Genomic DNA, 10742 nt, shown 5'->3' with positions numbered 1-10742 from the left:
TCTTTCACAGCATTGTAATCATGCTCTCTAGGTTTGTCTTTTGGTTCTACTAGTATTAATGAGTCGAGGTACCATATCAAGTTCCACTTGAGGCAAATAGCCAGTAAGATCCAATGGCCATCGGTGGTATGGGCGTCTAATAGATAGTCTATTTTGGAATAGTGTTGCATTGTTCTGGCCACATAGTCCACAGCGTAGTCACCATGCGTTCCGATGATCGAGACTGTAATGGTCTCAGGGTCAAGAAATTCGATGGACTCCTTCTTCTTCATTTTTTTATCAAGTGTCTACAGATAAGAAAATAGTTAGATTCAAGACTTAGTAGTATTAATTAATGAATGTCTAGTTTTAAGAAACTTACAATATGAAGACCCGTAATAACAATATGTCCATGACATCATGGTTGAAGAGGTCATATAAGTCATTGACACAGAGGAGACGTTGAAGCCGACTTCTCTGTAGGAGGAGAAGGCAATGAAGCCACCTTCTTTGGAAGTGAGGGGCATAGCGATTGTGCACTTGAAGCTCATCCAGACTGATATGCACTGGAGACCATGATGTCACCCCTCTTCCACTAGATCCTTTGACGAAGAGCTTCACCTAGAGTTGTAATTTCATCATTAGGGGGGGGGGGCTATAACACATGATGGGTGGCATTGCTATGTACTGTATCAACCGTAACCACAACATAGTCATCATGTATTGGGACCGTATGTAAGATATAGACATCTGAAAGCACCTGGCCTCTCACAACCTCCATTTGATACCCACCAAGCCTGATTACAAGGCTACATGGCATGGACCCTTATAGTAGGTCAATCGTATCCAGCTCAATCATGTCGGCTACTTGTTGATTGACTTTCTTGAAGGCATAACTACTCTTCCATACAATTCCGGGGCTAGCTACCTCCGGGATGGAAATATCTATTCCTCGTGCTGCAAGCGTTTGCATAATGTTTGCATAAACTTTCTAGATGATGTATTGTGTCAATGCATTCACGTCCACTACACCTGACCTCTTCCTCTTCTTGTACATTCCGAGGTCAAAGCCGTATTTCCAACCCTGGAAACTGGATACACCTCGTACTCGACCTGGGTGCTCCGGGGTTCACAGCGCCGCTGAGAGAACATCATGTTCCTTGACCCCAGTGAAAGAACATTGGTTAGCTTCGGCTGCCTTTTCTTTTACTTTTTCTGTAACTGACTGGGTTTCGCTGTTTCTAAATGTGATTTGTCCGCTTTCGAACAGCTCACCCCTTGCACGCGAATATAATAGCGATTTGTCCGCTTTCGGAGTCCAGATTGTGCACGCCTCTTTCCATGGCTGCACAACCCTAGGTCAACCTCCTCACGTCCCCCCTATATATACACAGCAGTCATTGTAGTTTAGGCTCGGATTTAGCTTAGATTATTCTGTTTTAGATAATTCACCGTTTATCAGTTTGTTGAGCCCCAACTCGAGTACTTCATTAGTAATTAGCAATATTCAGATTGCATCTACCTGTTCTTGCTTTTGTTCTCAATTCTCTTGCAGGAAAAGACTTATTGGCGAGGTCAACCACGTCTTGGCACGGTTGATAACCACGAAGTAGTGGTTCCTAGGGTTCTCGATCTATTCTGTTTGGAGTCTTTGGATCATCAATGTCGAAACTCTACCAATCGACTTATCACATTACCTTTAAGAAGATCGGGCAAACGCGCATCACCCCATTCATTGGTCATATGGTTGGTGGCTCACGTGTCGAGGATCCACTGGCCATCACCGCACGTCTCCTCTCCGCTTAGGTGAGCGAAGACTTTAGCCTCGACGAGGTGCACGAGATTGCCCTCCTACAGTGGCTGCAGCATAGTCGATGCCGTCGGACACTCCGATGGATTGGGGAAATTTGCCACTGGACTATCTGAGGAATTGGGGGCTATGGTTGCCCGAGCAAGGAGTAAAGTGGGCTCATCATCCTCCACCTGGGCCAGATGAGCCTCAACTCCCTTCTTGGGCTTGCTGTGGCATTCCTTGGCCCGATGGCCCACCTTGCCACAGCTTTGGCAAGTGTCCTTGGACACGTCGTGACCTGGCCTGGTGCTTCCACTTTGATGCCCAGCTTAGGAGCGCCCACGATCGTGCCTGCGCCAGTGCCAGCGGTGCCCACCACCGCCGCTACCGCTACTGGATCCACCGTCATTCCCTTCGAGCTCGCGTTTCTTTAGGCGAGCCATCCACTCCTCCTCGGTGAGGAGAAGTCGATCGTCGGTGTCACCTGCCGCCCTGCAGAAGCCGCTATGCTCCTCCATTGCCCTCAACCACACCGCCAACTCCTCCACCGACAACGTCTTAACATCAAGAAGCATCTCAATGGAGACCACAATCTGTGAGAGTCACGAAGGGACAGCCTGCAGAAAGCACCGACCACAGCCTTGTTGTCAGTCTGCTCACCGAGGGTGTTGAGCTCGCTGGTGATGCCTGTGATGCGGAGGGTGAAGTCATCGACCGTCTCCTCATCGCGGGACGTCAACGCCTGGAATTTGCGTCGTAGGGTCTATGCCTTCGCCTTGCAGACACGGTCGACACCTTTGCGCATCGTGCAGATTGCGTCCCAGGCCCGTTTGGTGCTTCCCTTATCGGTGAGTGTGCACATCATCTCCGATGCACCGCTATGAGGATGGCTTCCAAATCCATCTGGTCCTCCTGGTAGTCGACATCCCCAATCTCGATGGTGACCCAAAGACCTTGAGCTTCCAACATCACCTTCATGAGCACAGCCCAGTCATCGTAGTTGGTCCTGGTCAGAGCCAGATATGTCGTTGATCCACCACCCTCCTTCACCATGCACTACAGTATGATTTCACAACCACCACCATCACAGCATCGCCCTCTACGTGGAGGAGGCCATGGAGAATTCCGCCGGCCACCCCGGGGCGACGTCCTGGACGCACCCATGCCGGCTGATGTCGACATCGCTTGCCCTAAAGGTGATATGCTCTAGAGGCAATCATAGAGATGATTGTATCACACGTCTATATTCATGTACTACCGAATAATGTGGTATTCCAAGAATGACTATCATTTAAATTGATTGGCAAGTATGTGACTTATTTATAGAACTCTTTGTTTATATCATGATGTTATTCTTAGTCGATCCCTGGTCGCATATCATTGTGATGATACATAAGACCAGCACATGTATTGATTGATGATCACATTTCATGGATTATAGGTTTAGAGATACCAGGTCAATAATGTAGATATTTATGTTAGAGAACATGATGTTGAATAGACCCATCTTGAGATACTGCTAGGATTGTTATTTATGATGTGCCATCAGTTGTTATCTCAAATGGTGTACCTGCAGGATCTTTAGACCTGAGATCGTCATTGATTCCCAGAATGTGTAGTGGCATACTTTGAAGCTGTCAAACGCTATTCCGTAACTGGGTAGTCATAAAGGTAGTTTTCGAGTTTGTCATGAAACATATCGTGGGGTACGAGTGATCGAGGTAGAATTTGCCCCTCCTTGATAACGAGAAAGATATTTCCCGGGCCCTCAAGGTAGTTGGATTGAAAAAGTGCATGAACATACCAATATGATTAAAGAGTTAATCATGATGAATCCACTATTTGATCGAGTGAATGGTCGGGCTATCACAAGGGTGGCATGTATCTCGCCTTGAGCTTAACTGGTATCATGAGGCAAAGGGATCAGTGCATGTGTATATCAAGGTTCAGCCGATATAATCTTTTATGTATAATCGGGAGTCAACATGTCCTGCTAGGGACCTCTATTGATTTCGGTTTGGAAAGGGTTTTTGAGTCGTAGCCGTTTGTACATGAACCTAACGAATCACACACTTAATGGGTTGGAACAAAACATGCGAATTGGATTCGTACATGGGTTTTAATTGGATTGTGATCCATGAGAAGTTAGAGTCCTAAAGGGCTTTCAACGCGGGAGCTCATTGGCGAGCTCTATATAAGGAGAGGCGTGGGTAGGGTGTGACGAGGTTGAACCACTTCGAAACCTTAGCCGCAACCTTCCACACGATCTCCCAAAACCCTAGCCGTACGTGCGGTGCTAGCACATCGGTGCTCGACGTTTCTGCCCAGTACGTGTGGATACCGTAGAGGCACTACTGCTATTGCGGCGTTGATCTTCTCGGCGAGTCGACTCGGAGTTGGTCAAGGAGCACGACCACCTGCTCGAGTTAGTCAAGGAGCGCGACCATCTGCTCGGAGTTGGTCGAGGAGCATGATCACCTATGCGGGGTTGGTCACGGATCTGATCGCAAAGTTGCTTGAAGAGTTTGACGCATACGACGTTGGATCGGTCTACTCCAACTCTTCTATCGCTGCATTGCGCGTCAAGCTGTATTGATCTATGATCTTCTACTAGTATTATTTCTTGGGTGAATGCGGTAGAAATGTTTTTGTTTTAGGCTAGCATAGCCTATCCGTTCCCCTACATGCCCGTCGGTCGCAACCTGGCTCTGATGCCAATTGATAGAGCTAACGGAGCAACCGAGCTGCCGAAGAGCTCCTGGAACACACGCATACGAGCAGGAACACGAGTTCTTTTGGTGCCACTTCAGAACTTAGCAGTGTTTTCTGTTGTATTGATCAGCTATATATAAAAAAGCTAACAACTAACTACCTAAACTAGTGCACCACGATCTCAAACAACCGTGCTATCCCACGGCCTCACACCATGACGCATACGACGCTGGAAAACCGGAAAGCAAATGTGGACGACCCCGGGTGAACATAGCATCGTGTCAGGCATCCTCTTGGACGCGTGCGGCCATGAACTAACCACGCTTTTTCTACTGAACAAGCTAAACATGCAACGGATTATCTAACATAAATGTCCATCACTTCCTTGCAGGCGAAGGACTACTGGCGGCCCCCTCTAACTAATTTTTCTCCAATCTTGATGACTTACTCCTTGAGCTTCACAGAGCCTACCTAGGCTCCAGGATGCTAGGGCTCTAAGAGGCTGGATCTCTGGGAGACTGAGGCTCCACCGAAGCTTAGAGATCCGAAAAGCCTTCGGGGACCCGAGGTCCATAGGCACAAGCTGGTTGGGCTAGGGGCGTCGGGGTCCTTAATGATAACCGCCAACACTCTTGATTTGTGACAAATCTAGTTCATTGTCCCACAAATAAAATTGTTCAGATTAAGTGATTAACGAACACTAACAGCACCATGAGCTATGTACTTTATGAGTGCATGGGAGCAATAGTGAGACTACAATTACTATGCATGAAGCCTCCACATGGTGGGAATGTTTGACGAAGGTCGAAGGCCAACCATCTATGTGTTCTATTTATCTTATCTGTTCAAGCAAGGAGTATAAATTGGGAACTAATAGATAACAGGGCATTTCCCAGGATGCCAGATTCAATACTTACTGCATTGTAACTCTAAAAATCACCCACAGTTCCGCCTCCTCTATGCACATAAAAGGTTAAGCATTATGCACTTCCATTTTGATCTTCGGCTGTCCCTTTTCCTAAGAACTCACGAGTCGTAGCTGGTCCCTAGAAGTTGGAACATTCAGCAATAAGCAATCAAATTCTGAAAACCATGTTTCTAGTTTGGTTGATCATAGTGTCCTAAGTTTAGCAGTAAGAAAAAAAGGACGCCTTTTATCAATTTATCATCTACAGTTTGCAGAAGCCACAGCCTGTACGATGAGGACGTTTGAATATGCCTCAGGTGGTAGTTCGAAAGTATGATGTTTCAGCTAAGGTAGTCGCTCTTTTGTCTTCAGTATGAGACTGCAGTCTGGTGTTTTGATCTATTTAGCTGGAGACACTGTTTGGTCCATTTTCTATGAATGAGGCACTGGCTCTGTTCTATACTGTAATTTAATAGAGAAACAGTCTTGCTTTGTATTAGATCCAAGAAGCCTGAATTCATATGAACAGCTTATCATTCTCTTGACTCCTACTATTGTCATGCAAAAGTAAAAGTGAAAGAGACCTACGATGCCCCATCCCGTAGTGCCCCCTGCACCGCCTCCACCCCGCACGCCGGCGCCGCCACACCGCACCTCCGCCGCCCCCAACCATCTCCAATCTCCTCTATAACTCCATGGCCTTCCCCTCCCCAGCAGCCCTCCCCCACGTGTAAATCTGGGAGGCTTCCTGGTGGACACCCCACCGCCGCCGCCCGGATCCGGACGGCCACCACTGGATGACGGTGTCCTTGTGTCACCGACGACTGAATCCGATGTTAGGTCATCTCCAGCAACTACTTCAAATTTTTATCCTTAAAAATACCATTACAGCATCTCCTATCACTATTACAGCATCCCTTATTTTTTCATCTCCAGCAGCTACCCCATTTCCTACCTTCTACTCCTCTTTTTCTCTCTCAGGTCCCGCTCTCAGCCTCTGTGAACATTGTACCGTACTGTAGCACTACATAGATAATTTCCAGTGTTACAGTTTACCATAAAATACTGTAGTACTGGATTCTGCAAATTTAAAGCTACTGCTAGAGTTGGCCTTAGTACGCCTCCTCCTCGCTCCGATGTAAAGATTGTGAAGCTCCCACCCACCACATTCAAAGCTCCGGACCACCACAGTTTTTCTCAATATGTACGAGTGTGTGCAAGTCAGAGAAGAACATTTAAGACACCAACTCCTCTAACTCTTTTCATTGACAGAATGCGAGTCAGATAACAATATTTTTACAAATTTGTCAGTACCAAATCCCAATGCACAGAATAGAAATTCAAACAATTCCGATGTGAAAGGGAAGGGGAGGTAGCTAGGCGGCGGCCCGGCTCGGCGTTCAGACTGAGGGACGGAGCCATGGAGGGAGGGAGACGAACACGGCGTGACGGCTGATGGGGCTGATGCTGTGTGCGTGCCCGTCAGCCCCGTGTGGGCGTGTGGCGGCCGGATTACTTGCAATGAACCCAATCACATGGCATGCCGCCTCGGCTCTTCTATATTACGCGCTTCCTAAAGAAGGCAGCTAGGCAGCTGAGCTGAGCTGAGCTGAGCAAAGCTGAGGGAGAGAGCCATGGATGCCGAGAGCTCCGCGGTACCTGAGGCCTCCGTCGACTGGCGCGGCCGCCCTTGCCAGCCGCACCGGCACGGCGGCATGCGCGCCGCCGTCTTCGTCCTAGGTACGTGCGTGTACACATTTGTGCCTTGGCACTTGGTGCTACACGAAAGAAGGAAGAGCCCAAGCAACAAGGTGACTTCTGTGCGTGGCTGCAGGGCTGCAGGCGTCGCAGATCATCGCACTGGCGGCGGTGGGGAGCAACCTGATCACGTACGTGTTCGGGGAGCTGCACTTCTCGCTGCCGCAGGCGGCCAACGTGGTCACCAACTTCGTCGGCACCGTCTTCCTGCTCTCCCCGCTCGGTGGCTTCCTCTCCGACTCCTACCTCGGCTGCTTCTGGACGCTGGTCACATTCGGCGCCGTCGAGCTCGCGGTACGTAAATCCGCCGCCGCGCTCGCCATTAATCTTATCCTCCCCTTCTCCTTGATAGAGATAGTCCGGTCACTTCCACGGACCAGCCCAGCTGGTTTTTTCCTCCATTGTTAATGACCAGATCGAGTTTTCGTGAAAAGGCACCAAACACCATGACCAAAGCTTGAATTAAAAAAAAATCCCAAAGTCGCTGGTTGCAGCAACAAACTCGGAACCACCCAACCACATGGTGCTTGCGTGTTCGATAGCGACCATACTAGCTAGTTGCATGCAAACAATGCAAGGCGGTTCAGTATCTTTCGGGATTTGGACACATCGGAACCAAGTTTTCTAAGTTTAAATATTTATATCTGTTCGAACCCTTTGAATAGAATTCCGAGCAAAAACATTGAATACACGAGTTCTGGTCCCTTCATAAAAAAGTTTGCAGCCCCTAAATGAAAACCCTGATTGAGTTTTAAAGGGAATATATAATCTTAGGGTCTATTTGGTTAAGCTGAAGCTTTTCCAAAAATTGCTTTTAAAAACTGCTTATAGAAAAGCTTATTTTGAATTGGTTTTTTATGTGAATAAAATATATAATATATGCAATACCTTTCAAAACATTATCACTCAGAAGTTACAAAAGCTCCTCCGAATCAGCTTCTGTATTTTAGTAATAATACCAACTTTTAACTGCTTTTGAAGTTTTTAACTAGAAAAAGAGAACACTACTTTACACATCATACGAAATTCTCTTCTTTTTTACGACGTACTAGTACTCACGTTCTCGAAAGAAACAAATTATGAAAGTAGGTTTGCTAAAATGCGGGGTATTACACACGGGCACGGTCGATTTATAGTCGGATCCCTGTTTTTCTTTGTTTTTTTGACGGTGCTAGTACCATGTTTTTGCCAGGGCTTGATATTACTGTCAGTGCAAGCACACCTGCCACAGCTCAAGTCGCCGCCGTGCAATATGATATCCATGGTCGGCAGCTGCGAGCGGGCGAATGGCTTCAAGGCCATCATCTTCTTCGTGGCGCTCTACCTGGTGGCTCTCGGCACCGGCTGCGTCATGCCCAACATGACCGCGTACGGTGCCTACCAGTTCGCCGGCACGGCGGAGAACGGCAAGAGGCTATCGACGTACTTCAACCTGTCCTACTTCATCTTCTGCGTCGGCGAGCTCGTCGCGCTGACGGTGGTGGTCTGGGTGCAGACGCACTCCGGGATGGACGTCGGGTTCGGCTTGTCCGCGGCCGCCATGGTGGCCGGACTCATCAGCCTGGTGTCCGGCGCAGTGTTGTACCGGAACAAACCTCCGCGGGGCAGTATCTTCACTCCTATTGCAAGGGTCAGAACTCACAGAAGCTCAGTGTCATATTTTCACTATGTCAGTAACACCAAACATATATGATCGATGTTCTGAACTTTTCATACTGATAGTGATACCAATACTATGTTGATTAAGTCAAGATCTCTTAAGTTGGTATGCATGGTTTTTCTTTCACCACATTATAGTTTATGTGCTTTTAGTTAGATTTCGTGAAGACATTCCGTTTCAGACTTCAGAGTACTTGAAAAGGTTGCTTAATTATTGTGCAAAATTCATCAGGTCTTCGTTGCTGCCTTCACCAAGAGGAAGCAATTCTGCCCTTCTTCCAGCTCCAATTCTGTCAACGCTGGAGCCGGCGATTCGGCGTCCATCGACGGCAACTACCGTCATGCCAACAAGTTCAGGTCAGAAATCTCATCCACCGTCCACATTCTTTAGCCGGCCGGTGGCCGGTGCTGCCGTTCACAGTTCAGGCTGACGAGAAAAAAATTGAAACTTCTGCAGGTTCTTGGATAAGGCGTGCATGAGGACAGCGCAGCAGGGGCCGGACACGGCGCCAGAGAGCTCGTGGCGGCTCTGCACGGTGGCCGAGGTGCAGCAGGCGAAGACCCTCTTCGCCGTGATGCCCATCGTCGCGTGCACCATCGTCTTCAACACCGCGCTCGCGCAGCTGCAGACCTTCTCGGTGCAGCAGGGCAGCGCCATGGACACCAGGCTCGCGGCGGGGTCCTCCTTCCGCATCCCGCCGGCATCGCTGCAGGCCATCCCCTACGCCATGCTGCTCGTGCTCGTCCCGGTCTACGAGCTCTTCTGCGTCCCGCTCATGAGGCGGCTCACCGGGACGCGGTCCGGGATCACCCCGCTCCAGCGCATCGGCGTCGGCCTCTGCATCGTCGCGCTCTCCATGGCCACCGCTGCGGTCGTCGAGCGCAGGCGCCGGGACATTGCCGTTGCCGGCGGTCGGATGTCCGTCCTGTGGCTCGTGCCGCAGTTCCTTGTCTTCGGCGTGTCGGAGATGTTCACCAACGTGGGGCTCATGGAGTTCTTCTACAAGCAGGCGTCCACTGGGACGATGCAGGCCTTCTTCATGGCGCTCTTCTACTGCTCCTTCTCCTTCGGGTTTTACCTCAGCTCGGTGCTCGTGTCGCTGGTGAACAAGCTAACGGCGAGAGGCGGCCGCCGCCGCTGGCTCGGCGACAACGACCTCAACAAGGACAGGCTGGACCTGTTCTACTGGGTGCTCGCCGCCCTCAGCGTGCTCAACTTCTTCTGCTACCTGCTGTGTGCGAGGTGGTACAACAACTCCGGTGCAGGTGGCTCTGATGAAGATGCCTCTGGTGAGGTCGTAGCAGAAGATGGTGGTGGCAAGGAGATCATGTGAAGAACTCAAGAACATGAGACTCAACTGTACATGTGCATAGATAATGGTTTTTTAAGTACAAGGAAGACCTACGCATATGTATACGTAAAATATACGCATGCGTGCACGTCTATTGCACACACTCACTACCGGAGACGGCGTCTTTGCCGAGTGTCCCATACTTTGCCGAGTGCTTTTTATCGGACACTCGGCAAAGAGGGTCTTTGCCGAGTTCCAGAGGTAAAGCACTCGGCAAACATCTGGCACTCGGCAAAGACCCTCTTTGCCGAGTGCCAGAAATAGGACACTCGGCAAAGGAGTATCTTTGCCGAGTGCCAGAGAGCAAGCACTCGGCAAACATCTGGCACTCGGCAAAGAGGGTCTTTGCCGAGTGTAATTTTGAACACTCGGCAAAAACTAATTTTTTTCCCCCCTTTTGGCCTCCAAATTTTTTCTACAGTCCTCATACAGTACCTGGTACTCCATGTTCCAATGTGGCACATTTCTCGGACTTTTTCTATATTTCTTTAATTCATTTCAATTAATTGAATTTTCTTGGATAATTCAAATTATAACTGCTAGTCATTCGAATAATGAAAAAAAATGAATGGAAAAATGATAT

The 10742-nt window shown here is 48.9% G+C and overlaps 1 protein-coding gene across 1 annotated transcript; it reads left to right on the top strand.

Moving 5' to 3' along the window:
• The first annotated feature begins 6643 nt into the window (after positions 1–6643).
• LOC133895784 (protein NRT1/ PTR FAMILY 4.3-like) lies at positions 6644–10207 on the top strand. The gene is made up of 5 exons (XM_062336295.1): positions 6644–7130; positions 7225–7442; positions 8341–8778; positions 9040–9164; positions 9265–10207. Exons 1-5 carry the CDS (start codon positions 7025–7027, stop codon positions 10139–10141), a joined length of 1764 nt encoding a protein of 587 aa, XP_062192279.1. The 5' UTR covers positions 6644–7024; the 3' UTR covers positions 10142–10207.
• Positions 10208–10742: the final 535 nt, after the last annotated feature.

Source organism: Phragmites australis, chromosome 16 (genome assembly GCF_958298935.1).
Source record: "Phragmites australis chromosome 16, lpPhrAust1.1, whole genome shotgun sequence".
Classification (NCBI taxonomy): Eukaryota; Viridiplantae; Streptophyta; class Magnoliopsida; order Poales; family Poaceae; genus Phragmites; species Phragmites australis.
The sequence above is the reverse complement of the archived record's forward strand: the minus strand, read 5'-3'. Positions and strand labels throughout refer to the sequence as shown.

Coding starts and splice junctions, on each gene's coding strand:
- LOC133895784 (XM_062336295.1), top strand. CDS start 7,025: ATGGATGCCGAGAGCTCCGCGGTACCTGAGGCCTCCGTCGACTGGCGC. Junction 7,443..8,340: donor TCGGCGCCGTCGAGCTCGCG/GTACGTAAATCC, acceptor TGTTTTTGCCAG/GGCTTGATATTACTGTCAGT. Junction 8,779..9,039: donor TCTTCACTCCTATTGCAAGG/GTCAGAACTCAC, acceptor AAAATTCATCAG/GTCTTCGTTGCTGCCTTCAC.